Source organism: Salvia hispanica, chromosome 6 (genome assembly GCF_023119035.1).
Source record: "Salvia hispanica cultivar TCC Black 2014 chromosome 6, UniMelb_Shisp_WGS_1.0, whole genome shotgun sequence".
In the NCBI taxonomy this organism is placed as follows: Eukaryota; Viridiplantae; Streptophyta; class Magnoliopsida; order Lamiales; family Lamiaceae; genus Salvia; species Salvia hispanica.
The window spans coordinates 11,759,669-11,785,313 of NC_062970.1; the positions used below are offsets into that span (position 1 = coordinate 11,759,669).

The 25,645-nt window shown below is 41.1% G+C and overlaps 1 protein-coding gene across 5 annotated transcripts; it reads right to left on the reverse strand.

Annotated features, from left to right (window-relative positions):
• Window positions 1–22,554: 22,554 nt before the first annotated feature.
• Window positions 22,555–24,862, reverse strand: LOC125191854. Of its 5 annotated transcripts, none has more exons than XR_007171267.1 (6): window positions 24,719–24,862; window positions 24,577–24,633; window positions 23,524–23,709; window positions 23,344–23,450; window positions 22,925–22,996; window positions 22,555–22,841 (listed from the first exon to the last, which is right to left on the reverse strand). XR_007171267.1 is itself a non-coding variant. In XM_048089281.1 (6 exons), the coding sequence occupies exons 1-5, from the start codon at window positions 24,762–24,764 to the stop codon at window positions 22,979–22,981; spliced, it is 414 nt and encodes a 137-aa protein (XP_047945238.1). In that variant the 5' UTR covers window positions 24,765–24,862; the 3' UTR covers window positions 22,555–22,841; window positions 22,934–22,978. The 5 variants fall into 5 exon arrangements, 4 of the variants coding, with proteins under 4 accessions (XP_047945238.1, XP_047945237.1, XP_047945239.1 ...); XM_048089281.1 differs by having other exon boundaries at window positions 22,934–22,996; XM_048089280.1 differs by having other exon boundaries at window positions 22,555–22,996.
• Between the last annotated feature and the right edge of the window lie 783 nt (window positions 24,863–25,645).

A 25,645-nucleotide genomic window follows, 5' to 3' on the forward strand; every position in this document is an offset into this window, starting at 1 on the left:
CAGGGAGGCCCATGGTCCCCCCACTAATTTTAAAAAAACCTAAGGGTATTTTAGTAATTTCACATTAATTATAATTTATAATATATATAAAATATTAAATATAGATTTCAGCAAAATTATACTCCATAAATCGTTTCCTCTTAATTAGTTTTCTCCTTCTGCCGCAGTTGTACCCCTTCTGCAGCGTAATCTGAAATTTGGTTATCTAAAACTAGGTACTATATTTTAAAACTCAAATATAATTCAATTGATTTTTCTATATATGTTGTTTTTTTGTTTGGCTGCAATAGTTATGTAAATCGAGACCTAAATAATCATATTCAAGCTCTAAATTGGTACACATAAAATTCAAATGGGGAGAAAGAAGATAGCTTATGTAATTCAATGGCTACGGCGGTTCTGTGTTGGAATTCTTTAACCCCTATTCTTAATTTGATGTGTATGTATTAATAGTTTTACACTATTTGATTTGTGGCAGCAACATTTTAGGTTGATCATATTGTATATATTGTTTACTCTTTATTCTTTTAGTTGTGAAGCATAAGATGAACTTTATCCTTTTTTGTCTATGATTTATATTTTGCAAACTTAATCAGTGTGACTATTTTTATAGGTGTATGGATCGTTATTTCAAGAAACTTTCTTCCGTTGATTCTTCATCAGTTCAATGATTGCTTAGTTCCTTATATGGAAAAGGATGTGTTTGTTAAAGTTACCAATGAAACTATTATGCAGCGATTTTAGAAGATGAAGAATAGCAGACAAATGTTATGATGTGATTGTATTTAACTTTTATATTTTGAATCTTATAATTTAATTTATGTAATTTTTTTAAAGTTTAAATTTGGACCCCCATGATAAGCTCCGCTACTGCATGCATGGGTCCCTGAACGACTCCTAAAAGAAATTAAAAACAAACTTATACTGACTCAACAAATATCAACATAGACCGACACACACAAGAAACACCGAGGCAAATATTTACATCTCCATGTTTGAAACTAGCTCAACTTCTGGCAATATAAAATTTATTAAATGATGAAATTACAAATACATAATACTTATTCAAATTATAAAATTTATTAAAAAATTTTGGCAATTAAAATCACAAAATTTCAGTTTTTCTCAGTTATCATATCTGATTATAAAATATTGTATTTTGGTAATGTTTAAAACTATAATGTTTTATTTAAATAAGAAAAAAAATATGTATTCTGACAAATTTAAAATTCTAAATTAATTAAAATTTGACAATTTTTTATATTTAAATGACTACTACTCCTTCCGTCCCACTTTAGGAGTCCTAGTTAAGTTCGTTACAAGTTTTAAGAAATGTAAGGAAAGTTGGTGAAAAAAATAGTGGAATGTGGGTCTTACTTTTTTGTATTAGTTTTATAATAAAATGTGAGTGGAAAAATGTTAGTGGAATGTGGGGCCTAATATCATTTATGGAATATTTCAACCGAGACTCCTAAAGTGGGACCCCAAAAATAGTAAATCGGGACTCCTACAATGAGACGGAGGGAGTAATATTTTACTATATTGAAATAGAGATACAAATAGAGATACATAAATTGAGCTATTATGATGATACGCAAAATATTTTGCTAAACAAACTCAAGTATTAAACCATTAATGCAAAAATATTAGCATTAGGTATTAATATTATTCCACAAATCAAAATAGTGCGAATTGGATTATACTATATATTTTCAAATCTCTTGAAACACACAAAGAATTAATTACTCTCTAATTAAAAATGGACCCCAATGCAACTGTAAATTTAATGATAATTTACTTTCTAATTTCTCTTTTACCCTATCGTCTCCTTCCCCCCTTCCCCCTTTCCTCCAATCAATGACGAACCCATGATATATAACTTGTAGCGTCGGATATACTGAATACTTAAATAATATGGAGTATAATAATTAAATAATAATTATTTAAAAATTATTTAATGTATGGAGTATAATATTTAAATAATAATTACTTAAAAATATAGATAGTATTTAAGTGCTAGTAATATTTTTGAAAAAATGCATTACAATTCTTTTATCATCTACTAAAATAAGTAATTTACCTAATAAAGTCCCATTTCATTTTGAAGATCAAAATTTTAATTCATCACACAAAAATATTGCACAAACAATGATGCATCTTCATCCCCACATTTCTATGCAGAGCAGCAGAGACTCAGAGTTATCTTGTTGAACTTTTTTTCAAAAAATTTCATCTCCTCTCAAGTTTAATCCATATTGATAATTTAATTGTATATCTCTTCTCTCTCTCTATTTCTCTGAATCCCAGTTTTCAACACTTTTTTCGTTTATCTTTCGTGGAGGCGTTGGCCGTGGGGTCGGAGGCGGGCTGTTGCGAGATCGGCCGACGAAATCTAGTATATTCCGGTGGCATTCATGGACCCACGGTGGGGTCGGCCGACCCCACCCGACTCCACCTGGGTCCGTCTCTGCCTCCAATCCTTTCTGTAAACAACGTAAAACAGACGTACGCAGAGGCAGCCTGATACAGACCCAAAACCGCGGCTGTCGGTGACGCCTACAGAGCAGCTATCTACGGGACCTGCAGAGCAGCCAGAGAGACGGAAGAAGACACCGGCTGCTGAACGAGAAGCAGCGAGGCAGACCTCAATTGCAGCTTCTAAGCCAAAGAGGAATGTTCGACCACCGAGCAAGCTCGGCGATTTTACTTCTAAGTAGTCGAATAGTTAGCCAGTAATTTTTATGTTTTTTTAGAGGAATATTGCCACTTTATTATTATTTATTTTATCGTTGGGTCGAGCGTAATTATAAGCTCCGTCGGATTTTCTTTGTTAGTTCTTTCCCGATGTATAGGATTAGGTCGAACCAACCCTAGGGTCATTAGATTATAAATAGGGCTAAATTGTTCATTAATTCTTCATGAATAAAATAATCAATTTGCCCAACTTCTCGTGCTTGAGTTCTGGAAATCTTGATATTGTGCTGCCCGACGAGAAGGCTCCCGCGCACAGCCGAATCACGCCTCCGCTGACCCACAGATCGGGCGCCGGAGAGGAATTACTCGTCGAGGCGAGACTATTGATCGACGTTAAGGGGAAAGACCTTAACACAGCCACAGTGTAGTTACCGGGACCGGCTAAGCCCCGCTGGAGCGGCGGCTTCGCCATGGTATTTCCATCCCTGGGTTGGCCAACCCAGCCCAGCCCATTAATAAATTTAGGCGAGAGCTTGGACTAAGTTGCAAACTGTTTATTACAATTATGATTCATATACTATTTGGAAATACGGGGTGTTTGGATTTTGATTTATAAACTAATGTAGAAACAAATAAATAAGAAAATTTAAGCAATTAAATAGTGATGCGATTCACACAAACAAGAAAATTCTAAAGATATGATTTCACTACTTTTAGTCTATAACATAATAATTCAGATATCAATCTTTGACCATGGGATAATTAGGGCGAATCACGCTATTATTCCCAATTATTAGAGAAACTAGATTGCAAGCTATAGATGCTTTCGGACAAAAGCACAGAACTCAAAATAGTTCTTAGTTAAAAACTTTTAATCTTATATTTATCCTTTTAGGTATATTAATTGTAGAGTTATCAATTCCGATTTAATATGTGGATTCATTTTTGATTCATCCACATAACAGTTAATCAAGCATTTATTGGTTATCAAGCAATCAAAATATAGAATTGAACAAAGTAAATGAAGTCTTGGATATAAAAAATAGAATTTATATAAACATATAGAGCTAGGATTTTGATCAATACAAAAATCCATCCTAATACTAAACATAGGCTAATTATTGTCCATGAGATTTGCCGTTATTTTAATCTTAGGACAAGATCTGAAGGCTGTCCTATTTTCATTTCTTTCCCATTTTTAATTAAAAATAATCGTGTAAAGCTAGTATGGAACTTATACATTTGTGTTGTTATGGAATTTCCTTTAATCATGCAGTATGATTACTCCATGATCATCTCTTTCTCTCACTTCATATGTGCGTGAAATTTCTAACCACGATTCACGTCCTTCGCTTTTATTTCTCCAGGTGATTCCATATTCTCGAATCAATTTGTCAATTTATTCATCCTCTTCTTTAGGGATTTTTTCACCTTCTTCCATTTTAACTCCCGATTTCAGAATGTGTGTTCATCATCAACGATTGTTTCATAATCATTTTTAATTTCTCTACTAGATTTCCATTTTACATCTCCTCCTTCATCACTCCATTGGCAAGATTTGTATTTACCTAAAATCTTAATTTTAGGAATTATCATCCAGAGATTGAAATATTTTTATATATACCGTTTCATAGCATCTCTCTCTCTCTCTCTCTTTTTTTTTTTTTTTTAATCATTTGATATATGATTGTGTCACGATTGAACTTTGCTAAGGATAGCAAAGATCGGAAATCATGTCAATAAAGGGAAAATAAGAGGGAAATAAAAAGGGAAAACCAATCGTGAACCAAACAACCATTTTATTTCGAAAGATATTAGGATTTCAAAAGGAATTTACATGGTCATACAAACTAAAAAAAAGAGTTCATCAACTTGTACTTCACATTCCTATCATAGTAGTTCCTATTGATAAGTTTATCACAAGACAAGAATAAAATGCACTGCGGAAGAAGGTTTGAACGCGACAATATGTATGGAGACATATGTCTTCGAGGGTCCTATAAAGATACTGAAATCACCAATCTCACTTAACACCACTTCACCCACGGCTCAACCTGCACATTTAGAAATACATACAGGGCTGAGTACGAGAGTACTCAGTGGACACTTTGCCAAAAGATACACATATACATAAAAGATTTGTTGCCATGCCATCACAGTAACACTCAAGGGTTTTATCTTAAAAGGCCCGAGCTTACTAAGTTATTTGTGAGCTTAAAGTTCGACCGCAGTCTAAGTTCTTTCCATCAATCTGCCATATCTGTACATTCCTTGAGTGACGGGAAGGATGTCACCTTCCACAACACATTGACCGGCCAACCCTCTCGATGACTCACGGTCCATTTCTTTTGTGCACACTACTCGAATAGGAATTTCAGTCCTATTGGAGTTCGTAATCATTCCATTCATTCATTCATTTTGGCATAGCCAAACAGATAGGCATCTCGACAAAACAAAAACATTTACGGCATTGACAATCTTTTGAAAGAAAAGAAAGTGCGATTTTAAATAAACATCATTTCATAAATCCTTCATAGCTTTTGACAAATTCATCCGCATAAAAAAAATGTAGGATAGTAAAGCTCACACATAACATCATTATCACTATAAAATAGACTTGAAACATAATTCACAAAGCCACATTAATACATAGGTTAGAAAGCCCACCTCGATGCTTCCAAAATAAATAGCTCTAAGCAAAGATCCAGTTCAATAAATTAAACTCCTCGCAAAAATCCTTTTTGAAAGATTATTACGAGCTAATTAGTTAAAGAACATTTATAAAGAATGATATGCAATGATCCTAAGGGGGGATGTGCATCCTACGTTCTTATCTTGTTCAAACGACTTCAATTCTTTGCGATAATTACATCGGGAGATTTAAATTTCTCGATCAAGTACTTTAGTGAGTAATTGAAGGTTCAGTTACTTGAAGCAATTAATCGCTGAACCCAAATTAAAACATTTTGTCTATACTTAGAATAATTGAAAGCTTCAGTTACTTGAATCAATTTAGTTGGATCCCAACAAGAGTAAACCGTGTCTCACACTTCATACTCCCTCCGTCGCACCTTCTCCCTCTCTCTTGCTCTCGGCCGTGAAGGGCTCGGCAGCGTTCCATGTACATCTTCTTCTCCTTCTCTTTTTTTTGCACACGCATAACACATCACACATGTATATGTTATACACACACTCACATTTCTTTCTAAGGTCAAATTTCAGTCACCGAGCTCGTCGAGCAAGTGGAGAAGAGGGCAACGGTGTTTGCTCGAGCCAGGGGCAGCAATGGCTGCCACCGGGTGACAGCAGCGGCAGTGGGGTCTGCCGAGCATGTGTGCGCGTGTGGCAGCAGCTGCGCGTTTGTGACAGCAGCGGCGACTTCCCGGCAGATGCGGCAGCGGCGGGGGTTCTGCGCTAGGGGCTGCCGCCGAGTGACAGCAGCGGCAGCGTGTGATGCTGCTGAACGAAGCAGCAGCGGTGGACTGCTCCGAGCGAGGCAGCAGCAGAGCCCCTTCGGTAGGTGCTCAACGATGCACTCGTACAAGCTAAGTTCTCAATTATGCTTCATGCCCGATTATTATTATTGCTTTTATGGTTATCGCAAAGGTCATGATCTACTTAATTGAGTTTTGAGGATATGAACTTGAACTTGGTTTTCTTTAAATTATCAGATGCTTGGTTATTTCGCTAGAATATGAACTTGTTGATATTGAGAATGTGGTAGAGATACCTAAATTCGTGGTACTATGTTGAGCATGCTATTTCTTCTATCATGCTTGGCAAAAATAAATGAAAGAGCTAGGAATAACACTTGGTTTTAAGAGCATTTACCTTCCATGAAGAGTGGAGTAAAGGGTGATGGGTGAGAGAGCTTGATCCTCTTGTTCCTTGAACTCACTATGCGGATCTCACTTGCTCTCTTCTTTAATGATGTTGGAGATTTTATTTTGAGAAACAAAAGAAAGATGAATGAAGGTGGTGAAGTATTTATAGTCAAAGAGGGTGCATATTTTTACATGGATAATTCCATAATTCATGAGAGTAAAGTATTGTCCAAGAGTTAAGGACTTTTTGCCAAAAGGGGCAAGTTGTCACATCCATCATTCATACTACCGTAATAGGAAAGAATCTTACATCTTGTCACTCAAAATGACGGCTAGCAAGTACGGCCGTCGTTTGGGAATCGTGTGCCGTCGTTTGAGGAGGACTACCGTTTGCGTGCAGTCCCGTTTGCCCTTAAGGGGGAGGCTAATACTTGGCTGCTGAGGCTTCCACCAGACTCGATCAACACATGGAAAGATTTCAAGCTGGAATTGCTGGATTATTTCTTCCCGTCCAACAAAACAAATGCCCTAAAGAAGAGATTCAGGAATGCAAGCAGGATTACGATGAGTCTTTGAGTCAGTACTGGTCTCGATTTAAGGGGCTGCTCGACGCCTGTCCCAACCATAGGATGATGGAGGCTGAGACTTTTTACTTGTTCTATGAAGGAGCTAATCCTGAGTCGAAGGACTTAATGAATTCTTCGAGCGGGGGGAATTTTACAAAGAACAAGGCAAGTGAAGCACGAGAGATTTTGGGAAGGCTGATTGACGCAAAGAAGGCATATGACCACCCGCGTATCATGAGGAGAGGTACAACAAACGCAATCAAGGAACAAGAAGGAGAAGGAGTTGGGGACAGGATAGATCGGTTGGAGAATGCACTTCTTAGTGCGATTGAGAAAAAGAATTCCCCGACCTCGCAGGAGAAAGAGAAACCGTCAGGTCCAGAGGAAAATCAACTCCAGCTCTATTACGGTCCACCGCTCAATGGAGAGGTCCAAGCCCAGGTAAATGCAGTAGGGAATTGGAATCAAAATAATCAGAATACAAGCTGGAATTAGTGAAAGATCAAGGAGGCACCATGGAGAGACAACCCTTGTTGTAGATGGGCAGACAGAAACCAACAGCTCCAGCTATAGTACTCAGGTCCAGCAGAGGCCCAGCAGAACTGGCCTAGCCGTGGTCAGGACGGACCCGAGCATAATTCAAACTAGTCAGGGAAAAACCAGGAAGGACCGAATAACTGGAGTTATCGCAATCAAGGGGACCAGTCCAATTGGAACAACAGGAACCAGAGCAATCAAGGGAGTTCTTATGTGCCACCACATCAGAGGAACGCCACCGGAAACAATCAGAATTTCCAGCATACACACCAGGGAAATCAAGGGTCAGGGAGCCAGTTCGGCAACAATCAAGGAGGCCAGGGTAATTATTGCCCAAATCAGGGGAGCGGACCGAGCCACAATCAGGGGTCAAGTTCAAATCAATCGAACTACAAGCCTCCGAGGAATCTGGATGAGATGGTACATGACCTAGTCAGCTCTCAACAACACATGCAGAACAATATGCAGGCAAACAATGATGTGGTACACAAAATCCAAGATGCTCAACAAGAGCATAAGTCTGCTATGGATATGTTGGCCAAGCAAATGTCACAATTGGCCACTTCGTTGAATGAGATGAGGGGACACGAAGGAAGGATACCAGCTTCAGTGAAACCACCTGACCGGGCAAATATTAGTCAGATAACTTTGAGGTCAGGACGGGGCTATGAAGGTCCGGTGATGAGAAAAGATGAGAATACACCTCTATTGACGAGCAAGGAAGGCAAGACCCCTGACCTGGAGGATACTGAGGTAAGGAATATCAGAGTAGAAGACGGTCTTCAAAAAGGGGATCTGGAGAAACCACTACCTCGGATGGCCGATCCATTTTTCTTAGACCCAGAGCCTGAAGTGGAGATTGAGGAAGGAAGGAAAGAAGTCGGTGAATCATCCGTTCCAGGTCCAACAGGGACATTGAAGCGCATGAAGCCATTTCCTCATCGGGGGGAAGCCAAAAAGAAGAAGGACGACACCGAAGACTTAATGGAGATTTTCGGCAAGCTGGAGATCAACCTGCCCTTCCTACAAGCTTTGAAGCTGCCTACATTCAGTAAATTCATCAAGGAGTTCATAGCAGGGAAAACCAAGCCCGACGGGAAAATAGTAATTGGAGAAAATGTGTCGGCTGTGATACAAAAGAGGAGGATGCCATCAAAATGCACAGACCCAGGTATGTTCACTTTGCCCATTTCTCTGGGTGACATAAAAATTGAGCATGCTATGTGTGATCTAGGAGCTTCGATAAATGTGTTACCACTTTCGATATATAAGAAGTTGATAGGAGTGAGTCTGGTGGATACGAAAGTGGTAATTTAGTTAGCCGATAGAACATGCATTTCACCCGAAGGTGTGCTGGAGAACGTGATAGTAAAAGTGCATGATTTCCTGTACCCAGCTGATTTTCATGTGATAAAAATGAGTGATAATGAATCTGCTGAGTCTAGCGGAGTGCTATTAGGAAGACCATTCTTACGCACCGCTAAGACTATAATAGATGTGTTTGATGGAACAATATGTCTGGATTATCATGGGGAAAAATACACATTTAACATCGATGAAGCCATGAAAAAACCATTGGATGTTGAGAATTTGCATTCTGTCGATGTCATTAACCCCCTGGTCCAGGAATATCTTGAGACTGAATTAATGCAGGAACAGTTTAACAATTCGGAGCTGAGCCAGTCTGTTGATAAGGAGGTGGCAGGATGGTGTGAAACCCTATTAACTCGGAACCTGACAGATGAACAGATCAATGAAGCGATCATGACATTTTGCCACCAACCACTGTCATTCGAGTCTACGGGGTCTGTTCAGGTAAAAGGTCCAGACGAGGGAACCACTTTGGATGAAATAGCAACAAGAAGTCTGGAGAAAAACCCCCTGCCCCAGGAAGCCATCACACCAAAGAAGGAGTTGAAGAAACTACCCGAGACCCTGAAGTATGCCTACCTTGGGGAGATGAAACGTTCCCAGTAATAATCAACAGCCATTTGACAGTGAAAGAGGAGAATGATCTACTGGAAGTGATCCGGAGGAACAAGAAGGCCATAGGGTGGACGCTCTCCGACCTGGTGGGAATCAGCCCTGATCTTTGCATGCATCACATCCGACTGGAAGAGGGGGCGAAGGCGCGTAGAGACTCACATCGCAAGCTAAACCCAAACATGAGGGAAGAAGTTCTGAAGGAAGTGTTGAAGTTGCTATCCTTGGGGATTATTTACTCCATACCAGACAGCGAATGGGTCAGCCCAGTTCACATGGTACCAAAGAAATCGGGAATACAAGTTGTGGAAAATGATAAGAATGAGTTGGTGCCTACTAGATTGGTGACTGGATGGAGAATGTGCATCGATTACCGGAAGCTTAATGAAGCCACTAAAAAGGATCATTTTCCTTTGCCCTTCATTAACCAGACGTTGGAAAGGTTGGCTGGAAAGCAATATTTTTGCTTCCTAGATGGATACAGTGGATACTTCCAGATATATGTGGATCCGGAAGATCAGGAGAAGACAACCTTTACCTGCCCGTTTGGTACTTATGCGTATAGAAGAATGCCTTTTGGATTATGCAATGCACCGGGTACATTCCAGCGTTGTATGATGAGCATCTTCTCGGACTTGTTGGAAGTGTGCATTGAAATTTTTATGGATGATTTCACGGTGTATGGGAATTCCTTCGATGCATGCTTAACTAATTTGGATCTGGTATTGAGAAGGTGTCAGGAGAAGAATTTAGTCCTAAACTTCGAGAAATGCCATTTCATGGTACCTGAAGGAATAGTCCTCGGCCATGTAGTCTCCGAGAGAGGGATTCAAGTGGATAAAGCCAAGGTGGATGTAATCTCGAAACTGCCCTACCCCACGAATCAGAAGGAGGTTAGAGGATTCCTGGGTCACGCAGGTTTTTATAGGAGGTTTATCAAGGATTTTGCAAAAATTGCCCAACCGCTAACGCATCTCTTGCACAATGATGTGGTGTTTGATTTCGATGAAGGATGCAAGAAGGCGTTCCAAATGCTGAAGGATAGACTTATCTCCGCACCGATAATCCGCGCACCAGACTGGAATTACCCCTTCGAAGTAATGTGCGATGCAAGTGATTTTGCAGTGGGAACGGTCCTAGGTCAGAGGATTGACGGGAAATGCTATGTCATTTTTTATGCCTCGAAGACCCTCAACCAGGCTCAGAAGAACTATGATACCACAGAAAAAGAGATGCTGGCAGTGGTGTACTCATTCGAGAAATTTCGACCATATCTGCTATGGTTGAAAGTAATAGTCTACACTGATCATGCTGCGATTAAGTATCTCCTGGCCAAGAGGGAGTCTAAGCCAAGGTTGATTAGATGGGTGCTGTTGTTGCAAGAATTTGATTGGGAGGTAAAAGATAAGAAAGGGACGGAGAACAAAGTTGCAGATCATTTGAGCCGAATATTCCAAGGGGATAGGGATGAAGCTATACCTGATGTCTTCCCCGAGGAACATCTTTATTATATATAGAAGTCCGCTAGGTCTATTGACTGGGAAGCAGTGTTCACAGTAACAGGTCTAGGAACATCAGACAAGGGGAAGCGCCCGATGAATGCAGAGTCATGGTTCGCTGACCTGGCTAATTACTTAGTCACTGGAGAACTACCAGGGTCCCACGAAATTTCTCGGGAATGAAGCTGAAGAGTGAAGCCAAATACTACTTCTGGGATGATCCCTACCTCTGGAAGATGTGCTCAGATCAGGTTATCTGACGATGCATCCCGGATTGAGAACACAAAGATGTCTTGAACCACTACCATGCCTTAGCCTGTGGGGGTCATTTTGGGCCTAGGAAAACTGCCAGGAAAGTTTTGGACAGTGGATTTTATTGGCCGACTCTGAACAAGGACTCTTTTGAGTTTTGTCAAGTCTGTGAAAGATGTCAACTGACCGCGGGGATTTCTAGAAGATTTTCGATGTTTGGGGCATGAACTTTATGGCCCTTTCCCATCTTCATATGGGAATACATACATTTTGGTTGCGGTGGATTATGTATCCAAATGGATAGAAGCAAAGGCTACGCCCACTTGCGAATCAAAGGAGGTAGCTAAATTTCTGCGGACCAATATTTTCAATAGGTATGGTGTGCCCAGAGCCGTCGTCTCGGATCAAGGTACGCACTTTTGCAACCGCACAATAGAAGCTTTGATGAGGAAATATGGTGTACATCATCGGTTATCTACACCCTATCATCCCCAGTCGAATGGTCAAGCAGAGATCTCGAACAGAGAAATCAAAAACATCTTGGAAAAGACGGTGAACACCACAAGGAAGGATTGGAGTAAGCACCTCGACGATTGATAAGACTAATTTCATGCATCGGTTATATGGTGAAAAGCGTTACATTTTGCTGGGTCTGACATGTTTTCTAAGCCAGGTGTGTGATAAAATCGCTAGATCGAGGGAATGCTGAAGGGAGCAGTCTCCCTCGAAATAATGAAGTGAAGTGAGCAGAATTCAAAGGAAAAGAAGGAGTGACGGAGGGAGTCAGTAGCTGAGGGCAACAAAGTCGATCTATACCTCGCTGGGCCCCACTCCAACGCCTATAAATAGAAGAACATGCAACGCACAAAAAATATCTATCTATCACTTTATTTCGCTCACTCTTAGCTCACACACATAACACACACTTGGGAATGGGAGATCTGGGGTAGTTTGGGTCACGAAGGGGTTCATTTATTTACAAAGTTTCAGTGCAACACCGTCCGCGTGTGGGCGAAGATACAATCTCTTTAAATTTCAGTTGTTTATTTTGCACTTTTGCGGTCAAACTTCACTTTTGGGAGTCGACTTGGCTGTTGATGTTACTTGTTATCCTTTCGCTTCTGTTGCTTTGCGTTTATTTGTGATATTTCAAGTTGATTTACGTAGATCTTGCTGCTGAGAGTTTATTTTAACAAGTTTTATGTCGATCTCTGTTTTATTTTGATGTTGTGGTACTCGATCTGGGAATTTGGTGATAGATCTGTGGTTTGTTGACTCGATTGGAGGTTGTTGTTTAAATCTGAAGTGATGAAGTGTTTCTGTTGGTTGGAGTTTGTGTCGGACGCTTGGATCCGGAGTGGATTTTGCGTCTGAGGTTGGATCCAAAGTGAGAAAGGGGAGTTGTTGGATGGATTTGAGTTTTCCGCTTGTTTCCTGGTCTACTTCGTCTCAGCATCTGTAGATCTGTTTAGTTCTTCGTTATTATGCATCAAATTGATTTAGATTTAGTTTGCTCTACTCTGATTTCGTTCATGTTGTTTTTCTTATGAGTTTTTACGCAATTCGGTTGAAGAAGATGATGTCGCTGTTAGTTAGTACCCGAGTTAGTTATTCTGCCAGCTTTTCGTCCGTACTCTACTTTTTTTGGTCCCCACAGTCAGTTTGTTTCCCAGGTCTAGGTAATTAGAGTAGTTTATCTTTTAGATCTAGTGATTGTGCGGTTAATTTTCCTTGCATAATTTTCTTTGTTGCTTCGCCTAGGTCTAGTTGTTAGCGTAGCCGTTTTAAAATTCCCAAGTCAAGTTTATTTTGTTTTCCTCAACCCAAGAAAAATGCGTGGCAGCAGCCAACACCAAAAACAAGTCCAAATCCTTGAACATGATTATTACGCATCCTTCTTCTCTGTGGGATCGATCCCTACTTCCCTATACTAGGTTTAGTAAAGTGGTTGAGGGTTTTTGAAAGAGTGATCTGTGTGTCCGACGACCAGAATTTCCTCCGACCAACGAGTTCCTAGACCGCGTGATCTAGTGGATTTGCTGGACCAAGGGAACCTGTTTATTTCCTTCTGTGTATTATGCATCAAATTGATTTAGATTTAGTTTGCTCTACTCTGATTTCGTTCATGTTGTTTTTCTTATGAGTTTTTACGCAATTCGGTTGAAGAAGATGATGTCGCTGTTAGTTAGTACCCGAGTTAGTTATTCTGCCAGCTTTTCGTCCGTACTCTGCTTTTGGTCCCCACAGTCAGTTTGTTTCCCAGGTCTAGGTAATTAGAGTAGTTTATCTTTTAGATCTAGTGATTGTGCGGTTAATTTTCCTTGCATAATTTTCTTTGTTGCTTCGCCTAGGTCTAGTTGTTAGCGTAGCCGTTTTAAAATTCCCAAGTCAAGTTTATTTTGTTTTCCTCAACCCAAGAAAAATGCGTGGCAGCAGCCAACACCAAAAACAAGTCCAAATCCTTGAACATGATTATTACGCATCCTTCTCTGTGGGATCGATCCCTACTTCCCTATACTAGGTTTAGTAAAGTGGTTGAGGGTTTTTTGAAAGAGTGATCTGTGTGTCCGACGACCAGAATTTCCTCCGACCAACGAGTTCCTAGACCGCGTGATCTAGTGGATTCTTGGACCAAGGGAACCTGTTTATTTCCTTCTGTGCGCACCGAGAAGCAAACCAATCGTACTTTCAACGATGCTCTCTGGGCGTATAGGTCTGCTTACAAAACACCAATAGGGATGTCACCGAACAGATTGGTGTTCGCGAAAATGTGCCATTTGCCCGTGGAAGTGGAGCATAGGGCTTACTGGGCTGTGAAAGAGATGAATATGAAGGCACATGCCTGTGAAGAGGAACGGAAACTGCAGCTACATGAATTAGAGGAACTAAGACTGGAGGCATTCGACTCGGCCATGTGTTATAAAGAAAGAACCAAGCTCTGGCATGATAAGAATCTCCGAGTCAAGGAACTTCGAGTAGGGCAGAAAGTATTCCTTTTTCAATCCCGGCTGAAGCTAATGCCTGGTAAGTTGAAATCCAAGTGGATAGGGCCATACACGATCATTAGCCTTCGAGCAAATGGAGCTGTAGAGATTCAAGGAAGCGCCCCAAACTCAGTTCCTTTCCTGGTAAATGGGCACAGAGTGAAGGTATACAGAGATAATACAGATATGCATGTGTTGGAAGAGACGCCACTAAATGCATCTGCTATTTTTTCTTAAGATGGTCAGGCAAGTGGATATCCTCAATGAATTCCTAGGTCAGGTAGAGTGGGAAACAAAAATTTATTTTTGCACTGACCTAGGAAATCTTGAGGATACTCATTTGCTATGTAAATAGTTCAGTTGTTTTCTAAAAACAAGAAAATCCAAACAAATTAAAATTTTAATCTTCCAAAAATATTTTTCGAAGCACCAAACTCCTTGGAGAAATTGCTTTGTCACTCATGATCTCCGACCCAGGAATTTGGTGTTTCATTTCTTTTGTTTTGAATTGCTAGGAGGAGGAAGAGCCTTGCAGATTGGAGGGAAGGCGGTTGCCTTTTGAATTTCGAATTCCGCTTTTCGAGGAACGTACAGTTGCTTACATCATATTGCAACCGTTCGCCTGCCACTCTAAAAAGGCCGAAGATATTTGATTTTCAATCAAAATCAATCGTTCACTTCTCTCTCTACTCTCATAATTCTCTCTCTAAATAATTTTTCCCAAATTCGTTTCAAACTCTAACCAAATCTACCCAGAAAATTGTGAGTTTGCAGGTAACCATGAAGAAAACACAGGAAACCACCGTGAAGAAGGGAGACCCAGCCGCCAAATAACTGCCGGCTCAGCCGACTTTCTCGGCACTCGATATAGCTCAGAATGGAACCCGACTTCTGTGCCAGATTCCTCTACCGTCAAAAGTCTTGATGAGGAGGCATTCTTGAAGGAACTGGAGGAGAAGTTCCGGAGTAAGGAAGAGGCCGAGAGGCTTTTCTCCCGTTTCTCGATGTTTCGTCAACAACCACAGAGTTCAAACCTAGGGGATTCCAAAACCCTAGATCAGACGCATGCAGAAACTGGGCCGAGCCCAGACATTGCAGAACAGGGAAAAGGCGGCAGCGGACTCGAGGAGGAAAGCGTTAGCGAATTTGCAGACGAAATTGACAGGATGGCGGTGGATCACTCTTTAGATGGAGTCGCAAGGGAAGGTAACGCATCTGATTTACAATTGGTGGAGGGGGAAACCCCTCTGGTTGAAATTGTGGGGGGGGGGGGAGACCCCTGTTTCTAAGAATGTGGAGGGGGAAACCCCGAATTTGTATGTAGAGGGGGGAACCCCGTTTGATCTTGAGGGGGCAACCCCGACTTTGCTCGTTGAGGGGGAAAGCCCATTTGTGTCTGAGAGAGAAATCCCTAACAAACCTGAGGAGGAGACTCCGATTAAATCTACGGGGGAAACCCCAGTTACGTGTGCTGAGGGAGAAATCCCTAAGAATTCTGGAGATGTCGAGGTCCCCGTTGATGTTGCAGGATGGAAACCCGAAGAGGGCGGGCCGTTGGAAGTAGTGGATCTAGAGTAGGTACCAGAGGACTCACCCGCTGATCTGCAAGCGTCAAGGAGGATGGCACGGCGAAGCTTGCTGGACGAAGTGGATCAGGATGACCAGACGAAGGGATCGGGATTCCTGGCCCCGGGGGCGACTAGCATGCAGGGAGGAGAGACTCCTGACTCTGAAGATGAGGTGGACGCCACGGAAGAGCGTCGAGTGGCCAGGGAGCACAAAAGGAAAGGAAAGACAACTGTCGTCCCTCGGCCCAGGAAATCTCAGAGACTCATCTCGGTCGGGAAATCTCCCCGCCCGCTCCCCAAGGCCTCTGGACTTGGTGATGAAAGTAGCGAGACCGAGGAAGAGCTCGAGGAAGAGGAGGAGACCCCAAACTTCGAGCGAGAGGAGATCTGGATCACGAAGAAGCTCTTGGGAGCTATGTCTAAGTTCAACGACTCGAAGAGGACACAGACGTACAAGGATCGAAGTGCAGTCGGGAAACTGGCTAAATCGGGGAAGAGATACGACAGGGACTCGCTGAGGGAGATAGAGTGCGAGGAAGAATTCCTTGGTCACATCAAGGGAATAGGCTTTCAGTGGCTTCTGAACCATAGTGAACAGGAGGTACCAGTGGAAGCGGCCCGGGAATTTTTCTCCACCTTCAGATTCAAGGCAACTACCGATCCAGATGCGAACTCTATCTCTTTCCGTCTTTTCACCATCGAGCATACCATGAGTGTGAGGGAGTGGTCTTTGAGGATGGGGCTATTTACTAATGCAGAGGATGACGAAGGAATTATGTGTGCTGAGGGAGAAATCCCTAAGAATTCTGGAGGGGACGAGGTCCCCATTGATGTTACAGAACAGAGGCCCGAAGAGGGCGGGTCGTTGGAGGTAGTGGATCTAGACGAGGTACCAGAGGACTCACCCGCTGATCTGGGGGCGTCAAGGAGGATGGAACGGCGAAGCTTGCTGGACGAAGTGGATTAGGATGACCAGACGAAGGGATCAGGATTCCTGGCCCCGGGGGCGACTAGCATGCAGGGAGGAGAGACTCCTGACTCTGAAGATGAGGTGGACGTCGCGGAAGAGCGTCGAGTGTCTAGGGAGCACAAAAGGAAAGGAAAGACAACTGTCGTCCCTCGGCCCAGAAAATCTCAGAGACTCATCTCGGTCGGGAAATCTCCCCGCCCGCTCCCCAAGGCCTCTGGCCTCTGGACCTGGTAATGAGAGCTCGAGGAAGAAGAGGAGGCCCCAAACTTTGAGCGAGAGGAAGTCTGGATCACGAAGAAGCTCTTGGGAGCTATGTCTAAGTTCAACGACTCGAAGAGGACACAAACGTACAAGGATCGAAGTGCAGTCGGGAAACTGGCCAAATCAGGGAAGAGATACGACAGGGACTCGCTGAGGGAGGTAGAGTGCGAGGAAGAATTCCTTGGTCACATCAAGGGAATAGGCTTTGAGTGGCTCCTAAACCATAGTGAACAGGAGGTACCAGTGGAAGCGGCCCGAGAATTTTTCTCCACTTTCAGATTCAAGGCAACTACCGACCCGGATATGAACTCCATCTCTTTCCGTCTTTTCACCATCGAGCATACCATGAGTGTAAGGGAGTGGTCTTTGAGGATGGGGCTATTTACAAATGTAGAGGATGGCGAGGGTATTTGGGATGATAGAGTATACGGCCCACCGAGAGACACCCCTGAATTCTCATCACAAGATGCCTGGGAATATGTGACACACGCTAGGAGTGGGATTTTCAAAACAAGCATATCAAAAGGGATCCACATCACCGACCATCTTCTCCGTTTCGCCCAGGAATTTATCGGGTACAATCTGATGGGCACGACCAGCTCCAACATCACCACCACCGAGCTCTACTTTACATGGTGCATGTCTAAACGCATCAAGGTTCACCTTAGATATTGGTTAGCCTAGGCCTGCCATCAGATGACTGCCAACCCTTCCCGCCACATGTACACCTGCCACCTTCTAGGCGCCTACATAGAGCGCAACTTCGTCATGAAGATTGGGAAGGCAGAGCCGAGTGTTACAATGTGTGAGCCCCCGGAGCTATTCAGCATGGAGTACTTTTTCAACAAAGGGCTCTTACACATGGAAGGGAAGGAGTTGTGTTTTTACAACATAGGGGCCAACGTGGACAAGGTGAAGCGTGAACCGGAGCTGGTGGAAGAAGTGATGAATGTGGTTGTGACCGAACTACGGAAGGAGGTGGCTGAGGTGAGAGGAGATATTGGGGAAGTCAAGAAGGTGCTACAGGAGATCAAGGGGAGTTTGGATACCCTATCCGGACGATCATCTGCCCAGAATGAGAGGATGACCGAGGCGGTCAAGCTTATGCAGAGAATGGCAGTATGGTTGGGAGAGATGTTTCCCCACATCAAGGAGAAGCGGCAGCCCGATCCGGGAAGTTCCTCCCAGCAGCAGCCTCCACCCCCCTCCAAGCCTTCGGTAGCCCCGTTGTGTCTCCAGCCCTGGCGTCTGTTTCTGTGAGAAAACCCCTGTCGAGAACCCCCGTTATTACTGAAAAGGAAGGGCCGGCGTCGCTGGCAAAGAAGAAAGTGAAAGTGAACCGCCCCAGCGTACCACCAAAGTCTGGCTCCCAAGGGAGCCGGACCCAGAATTGGATCCCCCCGTTGACCAAGTAAATTTTATGTTTCAGTCATTTAATTTTATTTTGATTTTATATGTGTATCCATGTTGTTTGTGTTGAGCATGTTTAACTGTTTTCTTGTGTGTTCTCCCACTTAGCCCAATCTTTGGTCTAAGTGTGAGAAGTTTATATGTTTCTTCAGCATGTTTTTCTTGTGATTAGGTGTTCATCTCCCACTTAGCACAATTCTTGGTCTAAGTGTGAGAAGTTTTTGTATATATTCAGCATGCCTTTTCCTGTTTTATGTCTTTGTTTTTTTTTTTTCTCCCACTTAGCCCGTTGTTCGGTCTAAGTGAGAGAAGTTTTATGTGTTTTATTTTGATTGTGTGCACCAACTCCCTCATTTCCCCCTTCACTAGGATAGCTTGGGAACAAGCTGGAGTGAAGTGGGAGGGGATGGGAGAGTTAGTGCAGTGTGTGCTCAGCATGTGTTAGAGTCTTTTAAGTCTAGAAATTAGTTTTTTTTAAGGATCTATTTGTTTTAGCATGAACTAGAGATAATAATAAGGCAAGATTCCCTTAGTAAAAGTAATTGAGAATAGGATGCACGCAACTTTGAGGCCTCTTTCCTTTATAAGACTGAAATCGGTTTGGAGGAGGCAAGAACGATAGAAGGTGCCTTAGCTGACCTAATTGTGAAGCCCCACTATTAATGTGAGTTAGAAGCCTTAACATTGAGTGCTATCATAATAAAAGGGGTTGCTACCTGATGCTTAGGGAGAAGAATTTAGAGAGGAGATATTAAGAAAATAAAAAAAGAGAAAGAGAAGGAATTTCAAACCTGGAGGTATAAGCTGGACAAAGTCCAGAGGAGGAAAATAAAAAAAATAAAAAAATCTGGAGGAATAAGCTGGATGAAGTCTAGGAAAAGAGGAGGTATAAGCTGGACGAAGTCCAGAAAAAAGAGGAGGTATAAGCTGGACGAAGTCCAGAGGAAAAGAGAGAAAATCATTAGGAAATGAGGATAGAAGGAGAAATTCTCATACCCCGAAGCATTAGTAGCAGGAACTAACTATGAGCGATCGGTCCTAACATCCCTGGTGAGGAATGAGTGATTGAGCGAATCTAACAATTAGCAAGCTATAGGCCATCTGGACAAGCTGACAAATCGATTAGGTAGATAAAGAAAAGGGGAGGAATTGGAGTGTGTAGACTATTTGATCGACCTTAAGCTTGTGGGGTCGACTGCTTAAAAATTTGAACTAGTTCATGCCTATGTGTTTTATTTTCCTTAAGTAGTATTGTCTTTTCTTTTTTCTTTCGCATGTTAGTGTCTAGGTCTAGGAGTTCTCTTTGGTCAGGGAATAACCATGCATTGAAATTCTCCTTATTTCTCTTTTCTTGTCTTTATACTTGAGGACAAGTATGTTTTAAGTGTGAGCAGTTTGATAAGGCTAATTCCGTGCATTGGTTAAGGGATAAGTTCTGTGATTTCCCGGGTGTAACAACCTTTTTGAGCCAGGTGTGTAGAGAAAATCGCCAACCCCAGGAAGAAGACAGAGATCGCCTGGTGGAGGAAGCCGGCAGGAAAAATAAGCTAAACAAGGAAGAGCGCTAGACAAAAGAGCATCGAATCGAAGGGTAAAATGGGCATTACAAGAACAGTCTAGAAGCTCTATCCATTATAAAAAGGAGCACGCAATCAACATGAAGGATCATCACTTTCAGTTCCCAGCTTAGTTTTCCAATTTTTCTCTACACACACACACACACTTGGGGGAAATCTCTAGGGGGGTTCTCATTTCATCGGAAGTTTGTGGTGCAACACCATCTCCACGGAGGCGAAGAAACAATCGTCTTTTACTTTTCTGTTTATTTCTCGTATTCGCCGAGTCCTTGCTGTTCGGGGCTCAGCCTTGTGTTGTTACTATCGTTGGATACTTCGTATTTTGCAATGGATATCGCTGCTTTTGTTTTGTTTATCTTATCGTGTTGTTTTGGGTTTGATTTGCTGATTATTGTTGGTTGATCTGAGTTTGGAGTTGTTTTGTAAGAAATTTGTTGTTGATCGGTTGAATCTACATAGACTTGTGAGGATCAAAGGTGGAAATGATGTTGGTTGTTATGGATGGCTTGGATCCGGAGTGGATTAAGCGTCTCGTGGTTGGATCTGCTTGTCCTCGTTTCATTTAGTTGTTTAAGTTCTGCATTCTCGTTTTGCCTCGTCTAGTAGTCGTAGATCTGCTTTAGTTTTGACTGTTCTTTATTTCTATCGGTTTAATTTCGTTTACTTTGCTTCGATCTTCGTTTTTGCTCTGTTTTAACTAGTTGTTTCGTGATAAATATTGGAGAAGATGATGTCGGTGTTAGTTAGTCCTTTAGTTAGTTATTTTGCAGCTTTTCAATCGTACTCTACCTTTTCAGAAAATGGTCCCCACGTCTAGTTTCTTTCCCAAGTCTAGGTTAATTTAGGAAACTGTTCGCTCGGTCTAGTAATTGTCTCGCTCTATTTCGGTTAATATGCATGCTTTTATGTCTCTGCCTAGATCTAGCTGTTAGAGTAGAATATTTTATTTACCCAGTCTAGGAATTAAAGCTCAACCCCAAAAATTGCGTGGCAGCAGCCAAAAATAGTTCCCAAGTCTTTAAACATGTTTATTTACGCATTCATCTCTGTGGATTCGATCCCTACTTCTTTGTACTAGTATTTTCTTAGCTAAAGCGGGTTGAGGGTTTTTGAAGGGGGAGTTAAGGTAGTGATTGTATGCCCAACGACAGGTAGCTCAAGGTTCTCTGAGTTCCTAGACCCAGTGTCTAGCGGATTTCCTAGACCGAGGGTTTTCTTTATTATTTTTTTTAACACTCTTTCGCTGACCATTAAACTCTAGAAACCAGCTCTTCATCACCATATGGTTTTATATGGCGTGTAGTAGAGAAGGTGAAAAAAGAGTGCAAGACAAGCAAGCTAAACACAGACGTAAATCCAAGAAATGCGGTTGTAATGCTAGGGTTGCCTTCAAGTTTGACTCCGACAGAGGCTACGTAATCAATAATTTGAATGAAGAACATAATCATCCTATGGTATTTCCAAACCACCAAAAATTTATAACCGATTGTGCCGGTGTCAATATTGGTCCATCACTAACGTTTAAATTGTTGACTAAATTGATGGGTGGATATGAGTCAGTCGGAAGTACTGTATTGGACGTTCGCAATTACACTCGAGACATTAGGAGATATGCAAAAGGGCATGATGCTCAGATGATATTAGATAAGCTAAGGAAGAAGAAAGAAAGTTGTGATTCCTTCACGTATGAATATAAGGACGATTCTAGTGATATAATGTCACATTTATTCTGGTGCGATCCGCTATCATAGAAGAATTTTTTGCTTTTCGGTGACATTGTTTCATTTGACACTACTTACTCTGCCAACAGGTCATGTTGTAAGCTTATTTGTTTTCACATTTAGTTTTACATTTCATGGTATAACACTCATTGTTTTTGTACTGACCTATTGTTTGATATTCTATGTTGTCAAACTAATATAACATGCATGATTTTAGAAAGAATCATTTTTGTAGGTACTCTGACATTTGGTGCTATTCTACTTTGTAGTAAGAGTGCAGAGTCTTTCTCCTAGCTATTCCGGCAGTTTGTAAAGTGCATGGTGTAGCTCCGAAATTGATCATTACTGATCAAGACCTGGGAATGAAGGTTGTTGTCGAGGAGGTCCTTGTGAACACACGTTATAGATGGTGTATGTGGCACATCATGACAAAAGTTGCTGAGAAGGTCCCAAAATCATTGCTTGGTAATGCAGATTTTAAGGAGTTAAACTCATGTGTCTAGTCCGAGTTGATTGAACCCACCGAGTTTGAAGACACTTGGCATAAGATTATGGAGGAATATGAACTTGAAGACACCGATTGGTTTTTTTAAAATATTTCGATCATGACAGTATTGGGTTCCAGCATACTTTAGAGACTTTCCTGTTAGTTCTTTGATAAAGACAACCTCTGTTTCCACAAGAAGATCGTATGCCATTTTTCCAGGAATTTTAGTTATACCAAAATGTATTAGCTACCCAAAGCCCATTTCATCTACTGTTGCACGTTGTCGCTCGTTTAACGACTGCATCACCTTTTATAATGTAAGTAGGATTAATCTTGAACTTCATTGTTTCAAACTCCTTTTTCTTTTTACCCTTTTTGACTTCTGTTGCAACTACACTCTCACTTGTATCATTATGGACAATAACCTTTCTTTTTCCTCTTTTTTCATTGATCTTGCTCATTGGGCTAGCAATTTGATCTAGAACATCTTCACGTGGACGCTTTGTACCTTTTTAGAATACAATAGTCGTTGAATTTAGTTGTTGTCATAATATTGGAATATGTCAGAAGTAAATAATTTCTATATCATACCAGACATACCGGAGGACCCCTTCTCAGAAGCTTCACCGATAGCCTTACCTCCATCTATTTTATCACCAACATCTAAAAAAAAAAGTGGTCCAACAAAGAAACAACAACCATCAATTGAGACTAGTGAAGTACGTCAATTAGTATCAACATATTGGTCAAACTAGATTTATGTCGCCAAAATACCTTTTGTGACGGTCTATTCAAAGTATACAAAAATTTTGAATTAAGTCATAGATAGATCATTCTTATACCATACAAGACATACAATAGGACCCCTTGTTATTAGCTTTCTTGACAGTCATATCTTCAACAGTTTACATCTACAAATCAACATCAACCAACATGTATAAATTTAAATTATATGGCTACAAATGTATGCAAATTTAGTAAATTATTGTTCATGCTAATAACCTAAATACCTTCTTTGTTAGCACTCGTGTTTGTTCAGGGATGCTATCAGAACTATTCTTTTCGTGCTCAACACCACAACCTGTAGTTTTCTTGGCACTTGCTTCCTTGTCCACATCTGAAAAACACAGATTTTTAGACGTGCTTAAGGTGTTTTCAGGAACTAACTCATATAACTCCTCATATAGTACCTTTGCTTCCAACTGTACCACCGATTAGTTTTGATCTCTTTGTTGCTTCTGCCCATTTACTTATTGAAATTGCATGCAACGCATTCAATGACAACGGATTCTTCACATTTTGTGTTGTACACTTGCTCCTAGTATCTGCACCTTCCAATGCTAGACCCTTTCGAGCCAACTCCTTCACAACTTGCCCTGACAGCACACAATCTTCATCAGATTCATTTTCGAGCATAATCAACACACTAAACTTGTAAATCATTTACAGTATAAGCATGTTTATAGCAACAAAATTATATTTGGAAATAAACATTCCATATAACATTGCAATTTATGTCAAGTACTGCATATATTGTCTTCGAGTAACGCCCATCATAAATTAAGGTTTCTTATTTCGCCATTTTTCCTAATCTGGTAGTTATAAAACTCAAATTAAAGGAATAATAAAACGCTAAACAAATTAAATGCCACACATGTCATTCGATGGGAACTTTTATGTCAGCATAATTTAATCTGACTCAAACAAATTCCCAATATGTAAACCATCTTATTTTGATCGTATACTAGCATATTGGTTTTTTCTTGATGGACTACAGTTTAACTAAGATGCCATTTATGTCATTGCAGAGCACAGTATTGATTAAGAATTTTATTCTTTGTCCTTGTTCAAATTGTCAGCAGATGCATGACCGTCAGCTGTTGACGAGTTTGGTTTGATAACGTTGTGTCCCTCAGCATTGCTCTTTAAAGGTGGCTTTCGATGCATAACAGCTTTGAACAATAATCAGAATTTTAAAAAAAATTAGGGGATGCTCTATCTTATCACTACTCCACACTATAATTCAACATGATTTATGCAGAAAATATTTTTTCTCATTTGTATGTAATTTGGGTTGTTCTGTTTTATCAACACCCACTTCCTCCAAACAACTAATGACCCACAACTTCGAACAATTTCACACTTCCAACAATTCAATTACATCATGACTGGTTCGTATCCGCAATGGCTTAAAGCATGCAATTTGTAGACATAAGGGTTCAACAATATGAACCAAATAATACCTTTTGTGGGCTCCCTTTTTGCTTCAGTCTTCCTCTTCTCTGTAGATCTTTCATAAACTAGTATAAATCTTGGCAACCAGATTAGTTTTCAGCATTGTACCAATTTGGGAAAAGAAAACACCCAAGCAAATCCCTTACTCACCTCTCCCCTCTTTGCTTGATGTTGCAGACCCCCGAGTTTCAACCATTGTTACCGACGATGTCCAGATTCAAATCATCAGAAAGTAGTGTTGGCGAATCGTTGGAGAGTAGCGTTGGCAAAGTAGGATTTTGTGTCAAGGAGATTGTGATGAATCGTCCGTCAAAAGTTTCTATCTTGCATGTTTTTAGGTGGCACAAGAATATGGAGAGTCTGCTTTGGAAAGTGTGTATAATTGATCCCGTTAATTGAGCATAATGAATGCAATGCAGTTGGTCAAATGACTCTTTTATTGTTAGTAACCAAAATACCCTTATAATGACCGAATTCTTTCTAATTATGCCTCCAAATGGTCACAAATTAGAATCAATCATGTCCGTTATTTACTACTCCCTCCGTCCCATGTTACTCACACTTTTCATTTTAGGCCGTAAATTTAGGATTATTTTTTAGTATAATTAAATTAGAATTTTAAGTGTAATGAGACATCATTTAATAAATGAGCTCTTACTTCATCTAACATATTAATTAAATGCATTAATTCTAACTTTAACTATAAATAGTGTAAGGAGTTTGTGATGAGCCGAAAAACAACAGGGCAAGTAACATGGGACGGATGGAGTATATCCAATGGCAGGAAATTGTCCTATTTTTTGGTACTAAGAGGTGTTTTTGGATGGAATAAGACTCTATAGAGCTAATATCAAATCTCTATGACGAGTTGACGATGGCAAAGTTCTCTTCTTTGATAATATGTAAACTGAAAATAGATATGAAACTGGAAGCCACCAGATATTCGGACAATTATGGAGAGCATCAGAGATTAGGGCGAGTCCCCGCTAATACAGGGAGTCGTTGGAGATTTGGGCGGTGTGAATCTTCTAGTTAACTCCAGCACCATTTGGAATATATCTTGTAACTTGTCCCAAG

Coding starts and splice junctions, on each gene's coding strand:
- LOC125191854 (XM_048089279.1), bottom strand. CDS start 24,764: ATGGTTGAAACTCGGGGGTCTGCAACATCAAGCAAAGAGGGGAGAG. Junction 24,634..24,718: donor ATCAAGCAAAGAGGGGAGAG/GTGAGTAAGGGA, acceptor GATTTATACTAG/TTTATGAAAGATCTACAGAG. Junction 23,710..24,576: donor AAAAAGGGAGCCCACAAAAG/GTATTATTTGGT, acceptor GTGTGCTGTCAG/GGCAAGTTGTGAAGGAGTTG.